A 22,553-nucleotide genomic window follows, 5' to 3' on the forward strand; every position below is an offset into this window, starting at 1 on the left:
CAATGTTCACAAGTAGGACAGTTACAGGAACCGCAATGCAGAAATGTAGATTAAAATAAGAACTGCAATTAGGAAGCACAAAACAAAACCCAAGCAAAACAAACAAACAGACAACAACATAACAAAAAGAAAACAAAACAAAAACTTTATGTAATATTAAATAACATGTGATAGGGCTGGGCGAGATATCAAAAATTTATCGTTACCGAAATTTATGACTCTCATCGACGTCATTTTGCCCATGTCGGTAAATTCGGTATTTAAAAAAAAAAAGGAAAGGCATGTGCAGGTTGGCGATGTTCATGTCCCTTTAAGACGCTGTGCTACGTTACAGACTTGACGGGGTGGAGTCACATGACTCTACTACCTGTAACAAGACGAGACACGGGTGAACAAATGGAGGACGATTTAAATGTTGAAGCAGCAGCGACGGAGGTAGGCTGGTGGAGGAGGAAGAGGAGACGCTTGTTAACAAAAAAAATGCATCATCAATCGTTTGGCAACATTTTGGATTCAACAAGGATGATATTGATCAAAAAATTGTTAAATGTAAACTCTGCAAAAAGACTGTTGCGTCAAGTCAAGGTAACACAACCAACCTCTTAATAAATAATATTTATTATTAAACTATTTTGTTTACAAGGGATATACATTTTTTAGAGAGCATGGTTACATATTGTATCCGACACTTTTTATTTTGTTCAGTTAATAAATCTTAACCACTAAAAGTACTTGCTACTATTGTCTTCATTTATTTTCAGTGACATTTTACAGTCCTTTAAAGTGGTAATAATATAATTGCAATGAATAGGTCTAGGGGGAATAATATTATCAAAATAACTGGAGGAACTATGCTGCCTGCCACAGCCCCATCAAATGAAAAAAAAAAAAAAAGTTTGTTTTTTGGCACTTGGGGTGGTTATCGTCCATTTATCGTTATCGAGGTTAACTGCTCAATTTATCATGATATTGATTTTAGGCCATATCGCCCAGCCCTAACATGTGACAAACTTAGCCGTAAATGGACAAAACGAAACAGACCTATGCTAAATTATTGAAACAGTAAAGCATGTATGGGTCGCCAACGCTCAGTAAACAATTCTCTCTGAATCTGCAGAGCAGATGTTATTTCCTCCATCTGGTAAATTTCTCTTGCTTTATCAATCCACATATTATATGAAGGTGGGTCAAGATTCAGCCATTTAATAGTGATACACTTTAGTGCTGCTGTAAGATTCTTAAGAGATACTTTTTATTGTTTCCCGCAAAACCCTTTGGTAAGACTCCTAAAATGGCTAACTGTTGGTCTTTGTATTGTTGGAAAACTGTACTGAGAACTTTAAATATGTCATTCCAAAGTGGGCAGATTTTTGGGCATGACCAGAATATATGTGAGTGGGTTCCTAAAGAAGTACCACAATTTCGCCAGCAGGTGTCAGGATTTGTAGGCTTCATTTTGGCCATTATCTCTGGGGTTCTAAAATATCTCATGACCACCTTCTATTTAAATTCTCTCCACAGCCCAGAATTAGTCACCAGATGGGCTTCACCGAACACCTCTTCCCAGGTGTCCTCTGAGATTTGAGTGCCAGTCTCAGCTTCCCACCTTGCCTTAATATCCAAAGTTGCATTTGTATTGAAACTCATAAATGCGTTATAAAAATGACTGATTAATTTTGGGGAGGAATTACTTTGAAATATTTTTAGAAATATTTCCTCAATGGGTGAGGGCTCCAAAACTTGCCTCCATTCTTTATGTTTTGTCAAAAAGCTTCTTAGCTGCAGAAATCTAAAAAAGTCAGAAGAAGGAAGCCAAAACTGACCTCAACTGTTCAAATGAGCTCAGGTGCCCATTCCTCACAACATGACAAAGTTTATGAAGCCCGCTATGTGACCATGCTCTGAAGCCAGAGTCTTCCACAATAGGAGAAAAACCCTGCAGGGAGGAGAGGATTGATAGAATTGAAATTTCTTTTGGACGACCAAATGATTGTTTGATTCTACGCCAAATCTTTAGTGTGACCCTCGTCCGTTCCCCCATATGCACATTTTTAATTGAAATGTTAGAACAAAGCAGGGATTCCAATGATCTTTCGCACATTGTCTTCTCAATGTTTAGCCACTGAGTTTCAGACAAATCCCGCACCCATACAGTCAGGGGTCTCATCTGAGCTGCCCAGAAATAATATTTCAGGTTTGGAACAGCCAATCCCCCCTGCAGGTTTGACAGTTTTAATGTTTGGAACTTGATCCTTGGGCGTTTGCTTTGCCATATAAATTTGGAAAAAAGTTTATCTAAATTATCAAATGTAGAGTTGGGAATGTTAATAGGCAGCATTTGAAAAAGGTCTAGAAGTCTTGGCAATACATTCATACGTATACTCTCGATCCGACCCAAGAAAGACAGAGGCAGGACTGTCCATCTCTCTAAGTCTTTTTTTATTTTTGCAACTATAACTTCATAATTTACTTTAAACAAGTCTGATAATGAGTGAGGAATTTGAATTCCTAAATACTTGATACCTTCGTCTGGCCATTTAAAGCCACATCGCTCCTTGAATGTTAGTGAAATGTTTCCTCCTATATCCATTGCCAATGTTTTGTCAATATGGCACTATATTGCAGGAAGGCAATATAGTGCCATAGTTGTCATGGTCCTGGGTCGTTGACCCAGCGTTTTGTGTTTTGTGACTATTTCCCTCTGTTCTAGTTATTCTGTGTCCTCCCCCCTTGTGTCCGGTTCGGGTTCTAGATTTCCTGTTTTACTTTGTAGGTCTGTGTCTCGTTATGCCCATTAAGTTCCAGCTGTGTCCCCTCCTGTGTGCCATTTCCTCATTACCTGGTGTGTGTATTTATAGTTGGTGTCTGCCTGTGCTCCTCGTCGGCTCGTCTGCGTTCATCCATGTATCACTGCGTTCCTCCGTGTAGCTCTGCATTCTATGGTGTTTCGTTCCTGTCTCTGCGTCTCTCTGCCCCGCACCCCTTTTGTATGGTCTCAGGTTTGTCTTTAGTTTCTCCCAGTTTAGGTTTGTAATTGCTCATGTTGAGTTGCCTGTTTTTGCCACCACCACCACCTTGTAAATAAACATCACTCTGTCATCAGTTCGCTGCATCTTGGGTCCTCCTTTTCCTCCACACCACACGGCTCCCTCCGCCAGCCGTGACAATAGTGCCTTCCTGCAATGAACCCCGTTTGATCTGGATTTATAACCTGTGTAATAATTTTACTAACTCTTTTGGCTAAAATCGTGGTGAGAATGCGCAAATCAGTATTAAGTAATGAGATTGGCCTGTATGATTGACAGTTTGTGGGGTCCTTGCCCTCTTTATGGATTACAACAACTGTAGCATCGTTCCAGGACGACGCGCACACACATACACTTAAACTGATAAGCACGCACTCATCCCCCTCTCTTTCCAAACGCCTTCGATGCTTGTTTCCTGTGGGGGAAGACGGCGGGTCCGTGTGCCACGCTGGAATGGTAGCGCTGTGTAGGACGACTGCTGTGTTCCTTCGTATTACTCCTCACCCCCTACCCAACCCCGGTGGCTTGTCACGTGCCCCAATGTTGTGACGTGGACATTTATGTGCTCTCTGTGCAGAGGAGTTTTTTTGTTTCCTGTTCTCATGCTGTCCTCCCATAGGTGCCCAGCGTGAGAAGAGGTCTCTTTTTTTCCTCATGTACTTTTCCCATTGTTGTGTACTTTTTCAGTTTTTTTTTTTTTTTCTGTAACGCTGCCGATCTCTGACTGTATTCCCATGTGATGTCTTTGTTGTGTGTGTAAGTCGGGGGGGAGGGGTCCTATTCCTCTGCGGGGCAACCTGCATATGGCCAATAAAGCATTCATTCAATTCAATTCAATTCATAGTCCCAGTCTCCAGAGCGCAGTGGTAAGCTTTCAGTAATAAGGGTGCGACTTTGTCCTTAAGTTTTTTAAGTGCTAAGCCTCTTAAGTGTTAAGGTTTGAAATCACCTGTAAAATTTCTTGTTCATCTAACTCCTTTGCTACAGACTCTGGCAGTGTTTTTAAATTGATCTTTTCTAACAAATCAGATAGTGTATTGTTATCTTTACATGTATCTGAATTTTTATATAATGACTCGAAAAAATTGGCAAAACAACTTGCAATTTGATTTGGTTTAGTAATTAGGGTTTGATCTGACTTCAACTTTTGGACCATATTACAAGTTTGCTGTTTCCTGAGTCTTATTGCCAGCAATCTACTAGCCCTACTACCCTGTTCATAGTACTTTTGTTTAGTGAATCTTAAATTGCCCTCAATTTTCACGTTCATTAAACTATTAAGCTCACTACGTAACATTTTAAGATCGGAAAGCAAATTGGCTGTCTGTGCTTTTTTGTGTTGTTGCTCTAGGTGTTTTATTTTGGCCTCCAATTCACACCGCCTAGCCTCTTTTCTTTTCTTCCTGGCACTTGCAAATAATATTATGCGACCTCTAATGTATGCCTTGGCGCAATCCCAGAGGGTTAAAGGCGATATCTCTGGAGTTGTGTTCAACTGCAAGTAAGTATTTAGTTCAGTATGTATGAACTCAAAAAACTGCCAGTCATTTAGGAGTGAGGCATTTAGTCGCCAGACTTTAATGTTCTTGATGCTCCTGTACCATCTCTGTGTCATCCTCCTCGCTCCCTCTTTGCACTCACAGTCTTTGTGCATCATTAACACTCACATGAGGAAAACCAAAGTTTACTGGGCAGAAGATGATCATCAGTGACGCTGTCTTTAAGATACTCTTGTTAGAAATGATCGACTTTAATGTGAAACATTCAGAGTTTTTTCTCTTGTTGTGTTTGTTTGAAGCTGCTTCCTGTTGGCTTCAGCTGTTTGGAGTTTCCATTTTCTAAACTTCTACATTCTGAACCTTCTTCAGCTCTGAACAGATGATGAAACACTGAATGATTTCAAGCAATTTGTCTAATAAACTTACATCTTTCATTCTCTATACAGATTGGAGCGCTGTGATTTGTCAGAGATCAGCTGTGATTATCTGGAAGCAGTGCTGAAGCTCAACCCTTCGTATCCCAGAGAGGTGGACCTGAGCTCCAACAATCTTCAGGATTCAGGAGTGAAGCAGCTGTGTGTTCTTCTGGAGAATCCACAACATCAAATTGAAACTCTGAGGTCAGTCTCCACGTTTTAGTTGTGCTGACACTGTCGATCTGTGGAACTAAAACCTTTATACAGGAAGTCTGGTTCAGCTCTTTGTAGACCTTCTAATCTCTGATGCTCTGAGTCTTACTCAGTAGATGATGCAGAGTTGTGAAGCTGATGTGGGTGAGGACACTCGCCCAGCTCTAACTACTTTGACGTCCAGGCGGCTTCCCTGCTTGTCCTGATACAAACAAACCTGAGTAACCTTGCAGGTCAGATCTCATCAGTCACACCTGTTATGGCAGCTCTCCTCTAGATTGTAGTTCTTGTTAACCTGGGATGGTTTTAGAAGCCTGGACCACAGACTGCAAGGGAAGATATTACTGGGAAAGGCCAAAGCAACCTATCAGACCCATTAAACACTAACATAGATGAATACTCAGATTTAAACCTTTATTGTTTCACAAAGGGTTAAAAAGGGAACGTCCACAGTTTAGACTGCAGCAGATTTTATTAAAGCAGTTTGACAGGAGCAAAGCAAAAACACAAAGAATAAGTGTTTCACATATTAATACATATAACATAATAATAAAAGTAAAGCAAAAGAATGATAAAAAAGAATGAAAAAGTTGTCCAGAGCAGCAGGATGTCTGAGGTCTGCAGAAACACAAAAACACAGCAGCTAAAAATAGTTGTTGAAAGAAAACGAGGTGGGAGCTGCTGATTCCTGAGCTTTGATACTGGATTAGCTTCAGTAGTTATTCCCATCACTGCTGTAGGAGCTACATTTAGTCACAGCTGATTGTCTCCTTTGACCAATCAGAAGACTACTGTTGTAAAAACAAGCAGACAAAGAACCAATGAGAGTGAAGAACAGGATAAAGAGCTCGTGTGATGGAGGCAAAGCAATAATCAGCAGACTGTAGCAGTTTCTATCTGGATGAAAGTAGAAGGAGCTCAGCGGAGCTCAGTCCCATATCTTTGGTTAGAAACAACATCAGTGATTTCCTGCTGCTCGAGATGATTCCAGCAGCTCTCATTACAGCAGCTGATGAGAGAAACAGCTGATGGCTCACAGCTCGTACACTGTTGGATCTCCAGATGTTCACGTGGCTGAAGTCTGTGAAGAAACTGTGGTCCACGTAGTTCACACGGCCTCAGATTGGACCGAGCTCCCTGGATCACTGCAGCATCCTCAGCTGGTACATGGACGTCTCTGCTCCTCAGTCTTGGAGCCCCTGCAGATCCGTCCACACCACCGGGGTCTTCCCACTCACCTTTCCTTTGTCCTCGTCCTTCATCGGCCGTGCTGTGTCTTTGTTCCTGCAGTGTTGTTCCCACGATGCAGCGCTGATGTTCCCTCCTTGAATGCACAACAAGTACGGTGCTGGTCTTTCTCGGGTGGAGCAGAGACAGATTGAAGTCTTTCAGGCTTTAGTGCCGACTTCCCTGACAGAGGCTGGACTCCATGGTCTGCACAGGAGGCTTCTACACTGTGTGGAGGTGACTCCTGGACTCGAAGACAGGCTGCAGGTACATGTGTGATGAAGAGGAGCTACAGCAGTGTGATGGAGCTGCAGGTGTGAAGGAAGTCCTGCTGTCCTGTCCCACCCTCATCTTTGCTTCCTCTGTCTTCTCTGGACTTGTCCTCCTGTTTCAGAAACAGCACTGCTTCATGCCGAGGGTGGACGGGAGCGTTGGCTCTGATTCTTTTACCGTCCACCACAAGGAGACACTGATGCTGACCTCCTGATTCATCTGCATGTGTTCTGCTTCACACTGCTCACCTCCACCAAAGACTTCACAAACATCTTCTTTCTTTGAGTCCAGTTTGTCCCACAAACACTTCCAAATCTCCTCCTCTGAGATTCTGCAGCTTCTTGCAGTGTGACTCAGCTGACTTCTGACAGACCACAGACTGGCACAGCATCCACATGTGTCTCCTTTCAAACAGGCTCTTGATGTTTCCTCCCACATCATTCTGGCCTCTCAGTCTCCTTTGTTCCCCAGCTCTGTAGCTCCAGCTGGTGAAGCTTCAGTTTTCCATGTTGGTAACAGTAAACTACAGCCTCTGCTGTCAGCTGGGTAACTAAACAGAGCTGCAGCACGTCTCTGCGGTGGTGCTACATCCAGCCTGCAGACGGCCGTCTACATGTTGTAGTGGTTTACAGTCACCAGGGGGCGCTGTCCCAGCCATGCAGGCAGTGGGCTGCTCTGCTTGTGCTGTTGTTGGTGAAGCTGAAGTGAAAGCGAGAGTTAAAACCCTGAACAGTGTCCACTGAGCTTCTCATGCTCTTCTCATGCTCAAAGAAGTTTAACAGGAAGGACGACTCGTCCATCAGGCGTCCAGCTGTCCGTGACGTGTCCACAGCAGAGTGTGACCGAGGCTTCATGCTAACACGCACACATGAAGCTAATACCACCACGAGCAGCTGCTCAGTGGATTTGGAGGACAAATGTCTGCAGCTTCTCACAGGCAGTATGCAGAATGTGGATCTCCACAAAGACTGTGGAGAGCTCGTCCCACACTCTAAATCCACACTTGTCTGCACAAAACTTCTCACACGTTCCCGTCACAAGTGTCTTCTAAGTGAAGCTACCAGGTTCAGGTCCAGCTTGTTTATCTGGAGCTGCAGGAGATGATCCATCCTCACAAAGCAACACAGCAGATATGCAAACACACAACACAACCAAAGGATTCTCTCTGCATGTCTGTGGCTGATGCTGCTGGAACGAAGCTGTTTGAAACCTTGTTGTTCTGCACTTTGGGACCAGAAGAGGAAACTGAAGCTCTGTGCAGAGGGTTCAATGGAAGCAGCCAAGCGCTGTAAGTGTCTGCTGTACAGGGATGCTGGTTCAGCTGTGGCTCAGTTTCACAGTGTGACTCAATAAAAGCAGCAGGAAATCAAAGCTTGATGCTTTCATCAGTGTGGAAATAAGAAAGTTTCCTGTGACAGACGCTGGAGCTCTTTCACTCTCAGCTTCACAGTTTCAGCTTCAAACTTCTTCCAACATGTTTCTAACACGGCCACATTCCACCTTAATGGAGCTGATATCTTGTGCATCAGCACATTTTCTAAAGGCAGCGATCACATCTTTAGTTTTGGATGTTTAACTGCAGATTGTTTATGTGTTTATAGCACATTAATTACAGCAGCAGCGTTGACCACAGTGCTGTACAAGAATCCAAGATAACTATTAAAATAACTCCTAATATTAATATCACACATCAAATATCAAATAACTCTCATGCTGTATTAAAAGCCAGTGAATACAAATGTGTTTTCAGAGCAGATTTACAGAGACTGACAGCAGGAGCTGGGGCTGTTCGATAGAACGATGTATATATGATGACCATATGAAAACGTCTATCGTTTCATATCACGCTCTTTGTTTCCTGCTTATGTGTTTGTGTTTTCCAGATAAAGCTTTCAAAATAAATCTGAAGATCCTGTTGAGAGTTTTCAAAATAAACACAATACAGTACTGCGGTCGCTCGTTTATCGAGTTACGTTCTAAAAATAAGTCTCAGAATGAAGTAGCAGCTTTATGTTTTACAAGTATTATAGAAGTTTTAAGGCAGTTAAACCCTCACTGCACACTTTCTACACTTTTCTCAGACAGGCATGAACATTTTCACACTTTTCTCTCTTGTTTAAACAAAGTTCAAACCTTCATAGAAAAATAAGTTCATTATTAAAGAGTGAAAGCAAAGTGTTTCTGAAACGTGTCAAATCAGCCTTTGCTGGCATTAAATGAGCTTCTGTGTGAGGAGCACTCGTCCATGGCCTGGGCTCCTCGCTGTCAGGTAAAGTTTCATAAAGCTTTTGAGTTTTTCTGCAGATAATGTTGGTGTCCAGCACGATGTTCTTTTTCCTGCGGTCACTGAGCCACAAAGCCAAAGCTGACTCCATCCTTACGATGTTCTTGTTGTGGACAGTTACAACCTTTTTGCCTCCTTGTTGAAACTATGATGGTCAGCATCTTCCTCTGCCTTTGGCTGCTACCACAGGTGCAAAACGTCTCGTCATCATTGTTGTTTGTTGGGGACAAAACGTACAAACATACAGTGCAGCACTGCAGAGTCACACTGCTGTAAATTTGAACACATTCTGTACTGTACAGGAGACACGGCACGAGATTGGCTGACAATGGTCTACAGCCAATCAGGACGCAGAACACAATGCGCTGTAAAAAACAAAAACATGCAAAATTGCACAAAAAAGATCAGCGAAACAGCGAGGCCGCCAAAGGTGAACTGTGTTACAGCGAGGGACCAGCGTATATGTGGTTGTTGGGACGATAAATGTCTTTGAGCTTGTGTCAGAAGACGAGCTGCAGCTTTCTGGACCAGCTGCAGTCTTGCCAGGCAGGTCCCACTAACTCCAACATATAAGGAGTTACAATAATCCAGCTGGGACGTCATGAAAACGTGGATCGCCCGTTCAAGGTTTTTAAAAGATAGAAATGATCTCACCTTAGATAAAAGCCTCAGTTTGAAGAAAGACCGCTGTACAACTGAGCTCAGCTGTTTTTCAAATTGCCGTCAAATATAAGCCCCAAATGTAATAATGCGATTTAATAAAAGAGCTGAACCAGTCTAATAGAGCGCCCTTGATGCCGCCATGCTCCAATGGTGAGGTCAAGATGCTGTGGTCAACGCAGCGGTCAGATCCAAAAGCACAGCGGAGTCTCCTGATCAGTGGCTGATAAAAGATCATTAAGAACTTTCCAAAGTGCAGTTTCAGTGCTGTGAAGAGCTTTAAAACCAGACTGAAACCTTTACAACAGATTGCAGCTGAACAAATATAATCTTTTACAAAATCTTCGACAGGAAGGGAAGCTTTGAAATAGGCCTGAAGTTTGAGCGGACAGAGGATCCAGATCAGGTTTTTAGTACAGGCTGTACAACAGCATGTTTCAAACAGGCTGTACAACACCTGAACTAAGACTGCTGTTAAAAATCGCTAAGATGTCGGAACCAACAACCTTTAAAATCTTTTTAAACACGTGTTGGAACAACTTCATTTGGACAAGATGATGTCTTTATAGCATCACATCGTTCCTCCACCTGATCAAACCACACAGGCTCAAACTGATCAAAAACAGCTGAGCAGGTGAATATTTTAGCCCCGGTGCGATCTCGGGCGAGAGTATCGATGATGGCCAAAGGGCAGCGTCCAGCTCTACGGCCGCTGAAGAGCAGACTCAACAGACGCGCGTGATGTGGATCCTACTGCTCTAAAACTGGAGCTTCTTCAATCCATTAAAGAGGACATTAGTACGCTGTTAAAAGAAGAAGTCAGAAATGCATTGAAAGAAGATTTTGACAATATAAGGGCTGACGTGCAAGGACTGAGAAATGAGATCGCTAACAGCATGGCGGCGACGTGCGGCAAAGTTGATGGAGTAAAGGTTACAGTGAAAGAAGCTGAGGATGGGCTGTCAATGTGGAGCGATGAGGTGACCACCCTGCAGTCTACAGTAGAGAGTATGAAGGAGGAGCTGTCTGACCTGAAGGATAAATGTGATGAAGGCAGGAAGCGGAGAGCTAACATCCACATCATAGGGATCCCAGAGGGCCTGGACTCGAGCTCCTCCACGGCCGTATCCGTGCTACTACGTGAAGTGCTGGGTATGGATAAAGACGTTATTGTCGACCGCTCACACAGGAGCCCTATCCTGAGAAAGCCAGCTGGTAACCCGCACGCCGTCATAGCCGAGCGTCACTACTACCAGGATTGTGTGGCTACGCCGTGCCAGGGCCCAAGCCCCGCTTGAGTTTAACGGACAACCTATTGCAATATTACGACTGGGCGATATGACCCAAAGTTCATATCTCGATATTCTTTAGCTGGATGGCGATATACGATATATATCTCGATATTTTTAAAGCCAGAAAGTTCGAACAAGTTCTTAGTCAAAGCTGTGTCCCAAATCTCACACAGGCACATTTATTAACATACAGCGTAGATGTACATGAAACAATTACTCAGAAATAAATGATCAGCATTTATTAAATAATAATGCTCCATAAATAAAAGAAAACAATGTTGTGTTTGTGCATAACAAAAAGCTCACAATCGTGCAGTCAAAATGTAAACAGACGCTGAAGCAGCTGCTCTGTTCCCAGGTTCTACTGCGTGACTGACAGCCTGGAGTTTGAAATCCTCTTTGTAACCGTGTCTCTTACAGGTGCCATTTATGGTCCTTATACACACTCAATACAGTAATATTACGTTGAAGCAGAGTACGTATCACTCCGCGAGGCTCCTCGTAGCTGTAATGCTCCAACAATCCATCAAGCGGTGCGGCCTCGTAGCTGAGCAAAGTCGTACCAAAACATCTTTTGAAAGGTTTCTGAGCGCCGTGTAGCACATAAAATCGGTTCGAGGTCAGTAAGCACAACCAGAATTCATCCATAAGGCGCACTGTCGATTTATGAGAAAATTACAGGATTTTAAGTGCAGAAAATATAGTTTATGGTTTTCATTTGATCTTAGCAAATATCTACGCCTCTAATTGGGACGATCACAGATTTTTCACTAATGTCTTTGCGCGGCTCCCCAATATGTCATCACATAATATCATCTTTGAGGGAGACCTAAACTGCTCATTATCTGCTATGGACCACAGTTCACACAAAAGTACACTTAGTCCAAACTCAGCATGCGTCATTCAGAGCTTTCTTGATAATTATGGGCTGGCTGATGTATGGAGATTTCATAATCCTGCTTCACATCAATACTCTTTTTTTTTCTAATGTCCATAAAACATATATTTGTATAGAAAAACGTCTCCCTTTAGTTACAGAATGTGATTATAAGACTCTGGTGATTTCTCCTCTTGTTTTTTCAATGTGTATTCCTGATGCCTGCTCCAACTATCAGTCATGGAGATTCAACTCAGTGTTGTTAGCAGATGAAGAGTTTGTCAGTTACAAAAGGTCTCAAAGACATTTTTTTTCTATCAATCAGACCCCAGAGATGTCATCATCAGTCATTTGGGAATCTCTAAAAGCATCTGAGAGGCCAAATAATTTCATTTTGTGCCAAACAAAGTGCAACACTGAAAGAACATCATCCATAAATATTGAGTAAGAACTGGACTCTCATACAGCGAGACTCAAATGCCTTTAAACATCAGCTTATCCTGCTGATCCAAGTCCAACACTGAGTTTGTAAAAACATGTTTGTCAATCATTTTGTTTGGTTTCTGAGGAAAAAGATTCAATAACTTGCTGCTAATACACAACATTTCATCATATTTCCTCATAACCCTCTTTTGTCTGACCATTTGATCCCATTTGAATTTGCAATAAAGGATCCACAGAGTTTGGTGACAATAATGACAGTAGATGTTTGTGTGAAAGTGCTGGAAGCAAATGAGTGTGTGATGTTCTTTCAGTGTTGCACTTTGTAGACGCTCCCTGAGCACTGGTCTCACAGCCAGCTGCACATAGAGACCAGTGTTGTTAGTCCAGGTCAGAAGATGACTTGTTGGAATGAAAATGAGCTTGTAGTTTGTCTGCTTTAATAATGTGACTGGAAAAAGGTGTTGGACTTCAAATATGTCCATTTCTGTCACACTTCACCTTTAAAAGTGAAGCCATGTGGTTCCTGGAAGGAAAAACACGACTTTTTCAAGTCTTTGTCCTGTTTTTATGAGAAATGTACGACTTTAATGTGAAACATTCAGAGTTTTTTCTCTTGTTGTGTTTGTTTGAAGCTGCTTCCTGTTGGCTTCAGCTGTTTGGAGTTTCCATTTTCTAAACTTCTACATTCTGAACCTTCTTCAGCTCTGAACAGATGATGAAACACTGAATGATTTCAAGCACTTTGTCTAATAAACTTACATCTTTCATTCTTTATACAGATTGATGGACTGTGGTTTGTCAGAGATCAGCTGTGATTATCTGGCAGCAGCACTGAAGTCCAACCCCTCCCATCTGAGACAGCTGGACCTGAGCGACAACTACAAGCTGCAGGATCCAGGAGTGAAGCATCTGTGTGGTTTCCTGGAGAGTCCAGGATGTAAACTTGAAACTCTGAGGTCAGTCAGCATGTTTTAGTTGTGCTGAGATGAATATGATGTGAAAGTTGTGCTGACACTAAACTGCAGACATCAGGCTGATATTATACTGATCCACACTGAGGATCTTCATGGTAAAGTCTGTTTTCTTCTTCTCTGGTTTAGTCCATTGACTGCAGCAGAACAATGTTCACATTTCAAACAGTGATACTCAACGTATGGCCCGCGGCCCACACGCGGCCTGCCCACCTTTCCTGATTCAGAGAGAGGGGACCCTGATTAACTGTGTAGCTTCTTCCTCACAGTTCTAAGTATCAGACACAACAATGAATAATCCACAGCTGACTGTCTTTAGAGGGTCAAAGGTCACGGCACACAGCAGACAGTCAGAAATATTCTAACTCTGATCATTTATCAGTTGTGACACTGTGAGACTTGATCAGAGGTGTGATCATCACAGCAGAGGCCTTTGTGTCAAAGTCACTGAGGATCAAACAGAAACACATGAAGCAGATTTTCCTCTTCTGGCTTTTTATAGCAGATAACCTTCAAAATATTCTGCAGTCGATCAAAAACTGAAGCAAACCATGAAGCAACATGTGAACATGAGCTGATGCTGCTGAAGTGAAGCAAAGTTACAGAGGTTTGATTACAGACACAGCTGAGAGTTTGTAATCTGTCATCATTTTAAAAAGTTTCCATGGAACAGCAGAAATGAGGCTTTACTGTCAGAGGCCGACAGCACTGAACACAACAGCAGACTGGTGGCTAATAAACAGTGAATGATGCAGAAACAGATGTTTGAAGCTGTTCTTGGAGTACACTGAGAGAGAGAGAGCTGTGCAGGCAGGAACAGCCAAAGTCAGAGAGAATTCATGAGCATATTGATCAAACGTGAAGCAGAGTTTGGATCTTCTTTTGCTGCTGCTTCACTCAGTTTTGGTTGGAGACAGATGAAACCTGCAGCTTCAGGATCTGTGAGCTGTCCACTTTCAGCCCCGACGGCGTGTCCGTGTACGTGCCGTCGAGTGAACGATCCACGCTCTGTGTTTCCATCTTTGTGTGTTTAGCTGCGCTCATTTACTGTTTTATCTGTTTGCTGCTTGTTGAAATAGTTTGTGAGCTTTAACCTGAGATTCTGGCAAAATACATTTATATTAAACATCGATTCAGGATTGAATGAATCAACATCGTTTTATTCAAATTAAAACCATTTAAATGGGAACATGAATTTTTTACAGCCGCCTCTAATGCTGGGTAATGTCAGCTGGTCCATGTGCAGCTGGCTGCGAGGCTCAGGGAGCGTCTACAAAGTGCAACACTGAAAGAACATCATCCATAAATATTGAGTAAGAACTGGACTCTCATACAGCGAGACTCAAATGCCTTTAAACATCAGCTTATCCTGCTGATCCAAGTCCAACACTGAGTTTGTAAAAACATGTTTGTCAATCATTTTGTTTGGTTTTTGAGGAAAAAGATTCAATAACTTGCTGCTAATACACAACATTTCATCATATTTCCTCATAACCCTCTTTTGTCTGACCATTTGATCCCATTTGAATTTGCAATAAAGGATCCACAGAGTTTGGTGACAATAATGACAGTAGATGTTTGTGTGAAAGTGCTGGAAGCAAATGAGTGTGTGATGTTCTTTCAGTGTTGCACTTTGTAGACGCTCCCTGAGCACTGGTCTCACAGCCAGCTGCACATAGAGACCAGTGTTGTTAGTCCAGGTCAGAAGATGACTTGTTGGAATGAAAATGAGCTTGTAGTTTGTCTGCTTTAATAATGTGACTGGAAAAAGGTGTTGGACTTCAAATATGTCCATTTCTGTCACACTTCACCTTTAAAAGTGAAGCCATGTGGTTCCTGGAAGGAAAAACACGACTTTTTCAAGTCTTTGTCCTGTTTTTATGAGAAATGTACGACTTTAATGTGAAACATTCAGAGTTTTTTCTCTTGTTGTGTTTGTTTGAAGCTGCTTCCTGTTGGCTTCAGCTGTTTGGAGTTTCCATTTTCTAAACTTCTACATTCTGAACCTTCTTCAGCTCTGAACAGATGATGAAACACTGAATGATTTCAAGCACTTTGTCTAATAAACTTACATCTTTCATTCTTTATACAGATTGATGGACTGTGGTTTGTCAGAGATCAGCTGTGATTATCTGGCAGCAGCACTGAAGTCCAACCCCTCCCATCTGAGAGAGCTGGACCTGAGCAGGAACTACAAGCTGCAGGATCCAGGAGTGAAGCATCTGTGTGGTTTCCTGGAGAGTCCAGGATGTAAACTTGAAACTCTGAGGTCAGTCAGCATGTTTTAGTTGTGCTGAGATGAATATGATGTGAAAGTTGTGCTGACACTAAACTGCAGACATCAGGCTGATATTATACTGATCCACACTGAGGATCTTCATGGTAAAGTCTGTTTTCTTCTTCTCTGGTTTAGTCCATTGACTGCAGCAGAACAATGTTCACATTTCAAACCTTCAAAGAAGAAGAAAAATCCTCCACTGGAAAATTCACTGTGAAACTCTCAAACTCTTCGTTCCACCTTAAAGTCTGTCTGACACTGAAATCCAAAGCAAAATGTGCGTTTGCTTTACAGACAGCAGTCCAACACAAACATACACACATCATCCAAAACACAGTCCAACATCCAAATCTCCTCCACTGCCAGCATGAATGATGGGAAAGAGAAGGAGGAACACTCTGACATTCAGGGTTAGAATGAGTTTCATCAAGCAGACTGTGAAGATCAAAGCTGCATTAGAAAGCTTACATGAATGAATGAGTGGACAGAAGTGGACAGAGATCATCTGAAGCACTTCAAAGGCTTTAAATCAGCACATTTCTCTTTATTCTTTATCAACTCTGTTAGTTTCTCTCAGTTTTCTGTGGAATGAAGCTAACAGCAGGCTAATAAGATGCTGACCAATAGGTTTCTATTAAAGGTTGTAATTTGTATATGAAAAAGTGCTTTGGCTCAGCAGGGATCAGCTTACAGGTAGAATACAGCTGCTGGATGGGATTAGCATGTCATAGCTATCTACCAAACTGCTAACTGGGGGATTTCAGGCCATCTATGGATCATTTTTGCTAACTGTTTATTCAGCTTAGGCTCACAGGGCTGCAGCCTGTGCCCTAGCTGTCATAGGGCAAGAGGCGTGGTCCACCTGCACAGGTGAGCAGTCCATCACAGGGCCAACAGAGAGCGACAGAGAAGCACTCCCTCACATCCACACCTACAGCCAATGTAGAAGCACCAATGAACCTAAGCAGCATTTCATTGGACTGTGGGAGAACATCCAACCTCCACAGAAAGGCCCAGCTGACCAACAAGCTTCAACCTACAACCTTCTTGCTCTAAGGCACTAGTGCTAACCACTTTTGCCCATTTCAGCCCAAATCCTGCATCTTCCTGTTTCTGACTCCAGGCCAGCTCCACTAACACTTTCTCATCAGACACTGCCACCTAGTGGAGGAAGTCTTAGTTCCATTTGAAGCTTCAGATTACAGTTAGTTCCTTTACAAAGAGGTGGAGGTGGTGGGGCCGCAGCACCATCATCACTGAGTGCCATAGGACACTTAACCTTTGTTTCCATATGCTGGGAACTTCCTGTTGTTCCAAGGAGGACTGGAAAATGTGTGAAAATCTCCCAGTCAGTTCCTCACAGCACACTTCAATCATTTCCCTCCCACAGCATCAGGACCAGGGCTTTTTCTCTCTTTGGTCCCACTAAGAGATTTCCACACAAACACCTCATCAGTGGGACTCTCAGAGCTACCAGCCCTTTGCTACAATCACAAAGCTCTTCATTGAAATCAATGATATCAAAGCTGGAATCAAATGAGTCCAAGTCTTCTGCTGATTCAGCATCACATTCATCTTTGCTCCTTGTTCTGCATCCCCACCATGGACTTCATTCCTTTCCAAGCCAGCCTTGAGTGTCCTTTATTCAGCTCATCCTCTGCTTTACTTTTACACCTGATTTTAGCTGCTTTATCTCTCTTTCAACAGGTTTCTGTGCCTCAATCTTTTTCTTCTCTCCCTCATAACAAGACAGCTTCTTCTGCCTGAGAACATGTTGGAGTGATTTACTAATCCAGGGCTGCTTATTGGGGAAAATACTTCCTGTTTGCAAAGTAATCCCCATTTTTCCCAGAAAGAAATGTCAGTAGAAATCGATGATCTAAGTGAGAACATGAGCCTTTCAAAAGTCCCAGTGGGTGCAGTCAAAGCAGTCCCTCAGTCCCAGTATAGAGTCTTTGGTCCAGACTGGAACAACTGTGTGCCCAGTTTGAGCTCTCTTCAGTGCTGTGACCTGACAGACCCAGAGGGGCCATCACATCACATTTAGAAGCTCCCCTGATGGAGCCACAACACATGTCCAATACTTAGTCTGTCTTGTTGGACCAACTGGAAGAAATGATTCAAGGACTTAGTCACAGAACAGAGATTCAAATCTCCAAAATCCAACTGGCTGCATCAGGACATATAGTCTGAAACTCTGCACAGTTTCCTGTTTGAAGCTGCTTCCTGTTGGCTTCAGCTGTTTGGAGTTTCCATTTTCTAAACTTCTACATTCTGAACCTTCTTCAGCTCTGAACAGATGATGAAACACTGAATGATTTCAAGCACTTTGTCTAATAAACTTACATCTTTCATTCTTTATACAGATTGAAATACTGTGGTTTGTCAGAGATCAGCTGTGATTATCTGGCAGCAGCACTGAAGTCCAACCCCTCCCATCTGAGACAGCTGGACCTGAGCAGGAACTACAAGCTGCAGGATCCAGGAGTGAAGCATCTGTGTGGTTTCCTGGAGAGTCCAGGATGTAAACTTGAAACTCTGAGGTCAGTCAGCATGTTTTAGTTGTGCTGAGATGAATATGATGTGAAAGTTGTGCTGACACTAAACTGCAGACATCAGGCTGATATTATACTGATCCACACTGAGGATCTTCATGGTAAAGTCTGTTTTCTTCTTCTCTGGTTTAGTCCATTGACTGCAGCAGAACAATGTTCACATTTCAAACCTTCAAAGAAGAAGAAAAATCCTCCACTGGAAAATTCACTGTGAAACTCTCAAACTCTTCATTGCACCTTAAAGTCTGTGTGACACTGAAATCCAAAGCAAAATGTGCGTTTGCTTTACAGACAGCAGTCCAACACAAACATACACACATCATCCAAAACACAGTCCAACATCCAAATCTCCTCCACTGCCAGCATGAATGATGGGAAAGAGAAGGAGGAACACTCTGACATTCAGGGTTAGAATGAGTTTCATCAAGCAGACTGTGAAGATCAAAGCTGCATTAGAAAGCTTACATGAATGAATGAGTGGACAGAAGTGGACAGAGATCATCTGAAGCACTTCAAAGGCTTTAAATCAGCACATTTCTCTTTATTCTTTATCAACTCTGTTAGTTTCTCTCAGTTTTCTGTGGAATGAAGCTAACAGCAGGCTAATAAGATGCTGACCAATAGGTTTCTATTAAAGGTTGTAATTTGTATATGAAAAAGTGCTTTGGCTCAGCAGGGATCAGCTTACAGGTAGAATACAGCTGCTGGATGGGATTAGCATGTCATAGCTATCTACCAAACTGCTAACTGGGGGATTTCAGGCCATCTATGGATCATTTTTGCTAACTGTTTATTCAGCTTAGGCTCACAGGGCTGCAGCCTGTGCCCTAGCTGTCATAGGGCAAGAGGCGTGGTCCACCTGCACAGGTGAGCAGTCCATCACAGGGCCAACAGAGAGCGACAGAGAAGCACTCCCTCACATCCACACCTACAGCCAATGTAGAAGCACCAATGAACCTAAGCAGCATTTCATTGGACTGTGGGAGAACATCCAACCTCCACAGAAAGGCCCAGCTGACCAACAAGCTTCAACCTACAACCTTCTTGCTCTAAGGCACTAGTGCTAACCTCTTTTGCCCATTTCAGCCCAAATCCTGCATCTTCCTGTTTCTGACTCCAGGCCAGCTCCACTAACACTTTCTCATCAGACACTGCCACCTAGTGGAGGAAGTCTTAGTTCCATTTGAAGCTTCAGATTACAGTTAGTTCCTTTACAAAGAGGTGGAGGTGGTGGGGCCACAGCACCATCATCACTGAGTGCCATAGGACACTTAACCTTTGTTTCCATATGCTGGGAACTTCCTGTTGTTCCAAGGAGGACTGGAAAATGTGTGAAAATCTCCCAGTCAGTTCCTCACAGCACACTTCAATCATTTCCCTCCCACAGCATCAGGACCAGGGCTTTTTCTCTCTTTGGTCCCACTAAGAGATTTCCACACAAACACCTCATCAGTGGGACTCTCAGAGCTACCAGCCCTTTGCTACAATCACAAAGCTCTTCATTGAAATCAATGATATCAAAGCTGGAATCAAATGAGTCCAAGTCTTCTGCTGATTCAGCATCACATTCATCTTTGCTCCTTGTTCTGCATCCCCACCATGGACTTCATTCCTTTCCAAGCCAGCCTTGAGTGTCCTTTATTCAGCTCATCCTCTGCTTTACTTTTACACCTGATTTTAGCTGCTTTATCTCTCTTTCAACAGGTTTCTGTGCCTCAATCTTTTTCTTCTCTCCCTCATAACAAGACAGCTTCTTCTGCCTGAGAACATGTTGGAGTGATTTACTAATCCAGGGCTGCTTATTGGGGAAAATACTTCCTGTTTCCAAAGTAATCCCCATTTTTCCCAGAAAGAAATGTCAGTAGAAATCGATGATCTAAGTGAGAACATGAGCCTTTCAAAAGTCCCAGTGGGTGCAGTCAAAGCAGTCCCTCAGTCCCAGTATAGAGTCTTTGGTCCAGACTGGAACAACTGTGTGCCCAGTTTGAGCTCTCTTCAGTGCTGTGACCTGACAGACCCAGAGGGGCCATCACATCACATTTAGAAGCTCCCCTGATGGAGCCACAACACATGTCCAATACTTAGTCTGTCTTGTTGGACCAACTGGAAGAAATGATTCAAGGACTTAGTCACAGAACAGAGATTCAAATCTCCAAAATCCAACTGGCTGCATCAGGACATATAGTCTGAAACTCTGCACAGTTTCCTGTTTGAAGCTGCTTCCTGTTGGCTTCAGCTGTTTGGAGTTTCCATTTTCTAAACTTCTACATTCTGAACCTTCTTCAGCTCTGAACAGATGATGAAACACCGAATGATTTCAAGCACTTTGTCTAATAAACTTACATCTTTCATTATTTATACAGATTGATGAACTGTGGTTTGTCAAAGATCAGCTGTGATTATCTGGCAGCAGCACTGAAGTCCAACCCCTCCCATCTGAGAGAGCTGGACCTGAGCTACAACTACAACCTGAAGGATCCAGATGTGAAGCAGCTGTCTGATCTTAAGAAGAGTCCAGACTACAGACTGGAGACTCTGAGGTCAGTAGAGTGATGGAGTGAGTGGGTGGTGCTGTCAGCAGTGTTGTACTAAACACAGTCAGTATGAAACAAAGATCCAGTGTTTCCTGTAAAGCTGCAGCTTCTCAGTGAAGCTGTGAGAGGAGAACGGTGACAGGCTTCAGGATTGGACACAAACACTTCCTGTTTCTCACCTTTATGGTCACCATAGTAACGGCTGACACGCTCTGATCAAACACTGTCAACAGCCAATCAGCTCTCTGAACAAAGCAGCACGCAGACCAATGACTGCATTGATTTCCAAGTTTAAAGCAGTGAAGAACACAGTCTGTAGGTGAGGAAGAATTTAGTGAGAGCAGATGTTTGGATGGAATTCCTCCAGTTAACAGCTGGAACCGTCCATCTGGATTGTTGGGCTTGTTGTTGGGGTTCCTACAGAGCTCAGAGTGGACACACCAAGGTTCTTCTAATGAATGAAAGTCCAAACTCAAACTAGGAGGGAAAAACATTTTCAGCAACTTCAATAAAAATCCAAAGATTAGAAAAAGTGAAGCAACAATGAGTCCTAGTACAGTCCCAGCACTGACGTCCCTGCTGCTCTTTATACTGGATGTGCTGCATCACTGACTGACAGCTGATGAAGAGTCTCTGGAAACACTCGTTTATCTCCTCTGCTCTTCCTCCTTCTCTCTGCAGGTGGAGGTGATGATGGTAAACAGGACGGTGTGTGTGCTGAGAGAGGAGCAGCTGTGTCCTGATGATCCAGAGAGGTTGAAGCAGCAGCAGCTTGTGTGTAGAGACGCTCTGACTGGGCCATGTTACTGGGAGGTGGAGAGGAGAGCTTCATCCAGCAGTGACTGACAGAGGAATGAAGTGCAGATGACTGTCAGTGCTGCAGAGTGAACTGCTCTGAGAACAGCTCCACTGTCAGACACAATGTAGAGTCCAGCATCAGCCCTGTGTGTCCCTCTGGATCTGACAGAGGATCATCAGTGTATCTGGACTGCTCTGCTGCTGCTCTGTCCTTCTACAGTCTCTGCACAGTCTCTGTCTCACTCTGGAAAGATTTTACAACTTGTTGTAATTACAGAACGTTAATATAATATTCAAACATGTGATCTTCTCTTTATTTCTGAATCTTTACCAAATAAAGAAAAACCAAACTAACAAACAGAAGCTGTCGTGTCCTTTTTCACCACATCTGTGAATCTTTTCTGTGTTTTTCCTCTTTTCCTCCTTCCTGCAGCTCCATCTTCATCATTCTGTGTCCAGTATATGTGAACACGTCCAAAGCATCTGAGCCTCATGTTACCCGTTTGTGTGAGTTACGCCTGTCGTTGTGTTGTGGTGTATAAATAAGGGGCAGGAGACAGCGCTGGATCTCTGAGTTCTTTACTCTCAATTTCTGCAACATCTGCAATATCTAGAAATGCAAACCTGTGAGCTGTGTGTGTTGTGCGTCTGCTCGGCCACCTCTCCTCCGGCCGTGCTGGAAGCAGCTGTGCGTTTGACAGTTTTATCGACTCGACAATAATCGAACAAATTAAATGTTCAAAAATATCAACTTAAGCACTTCAAAGTCAACAAAAAGCTTAAAACAATGAAATAATATTTCACTGACAAAACAACAGCTCATAAGAACGATACACAAAATAATACAGAAACAAACAAATAAAAGTTATTAACCAGGATCCATGTTTTTGTCACAAACACTGAATCAGCTGATTCACTCTTTATGTTTCTGAGTTTGTTTTGTGATTATAGTTCTGGTTTCTGTTTCTGTGTCTTCACTGTGTCCCACGTCTCCTTACTTTGGACTCTGTGTTATATTTCCTGTTTTACTTTGACAGTCCTGTGTTACTGTTTCCTGTCTCGTGTGTGTAATTGGTCCCAGCTGTGTTTCCCTCCTGTCTCCCGTTCCCTGATTACTAAACTGCGTCCACGCCGCCGGCGCTCCTCTCCACAGCTGGATTCCAGGATTTCAGAGCATCCAGCTGTGGTGAGTGATGGAGACACTTT

At 43.0% G+C, this 22,553-nt stretch overlaps 1 protein-coding gene across 1 annotated transcript; it reads left to right on the forward strand.

Annotated features, from left to right (window-relative positions):
- Nucleotides 1-4,462: 4,462 nt before the first annotated feature.
- LOC146548236 (ribonuclease inhibitor-like) lies at nucleotides 4,463-21,596 on the forward strand. The gene is made up of 7 exons (XM_085265042.1): nucleotides 4,463-4,527; nucleotides 4,972-5,145; nucleotides 12,991-13,167; nucleotides 15,275-15,451; nucleotides 17,827-18,003; nucleotides 20,379-20,555; nucleotides 21,231-21,596. Exons 1-7 carry the CDS (start codon nucleotides 4,463-4,465, stop codon nucleotides 21,238-21,240), a joined length of 957 nt encoding a protein of 318 aa, XP_085121168.1. The 3' UTR covers nucleotides 21,241-21,596.
- Nucleotides 21,597-22,553: the final 957 nt, after the last annotated feature.

The sequence above is a fragment of the Mchenga conophoros genome, linkage group LG23 (genome assembly GCF_057382185.1).
Source record: "Mchenga conophoros isolate Kocher_MC1m ecotype Shallow Benthic linkage group LG23, M_conophoros_male_GT1.1, whole genome shotgun sequence".
NCBI lineage: Eukaryota > Metazoa > Chordata > Actinopteri > Cichliformes > Cichlidae > Mchenga > Mchenga conophoros.

Coding starts and splice junctions, on each gene's coding strand:
- LOC146548236 (XM_085265042.1), top strand. CDS start 4,463: ATGTATGCCTTGGCGCAATCCCAGAGGGTTAAAGGCGATATCTCTGGA. Junction 5,146..12,990: donor CATCAAATTGAAACTCTGAG/GTCAGTCTCCAC, acceptor TTCTTTATACAG/ATTGATGGACTGTGGTTTGT. Junction 18,004..20,378: donor TGTAAACTTGAAACTCTGAG/GTCAGTCAGCAT, acceptor TTATTTATACAG/ATTGATGAACTGTGGTTTGT.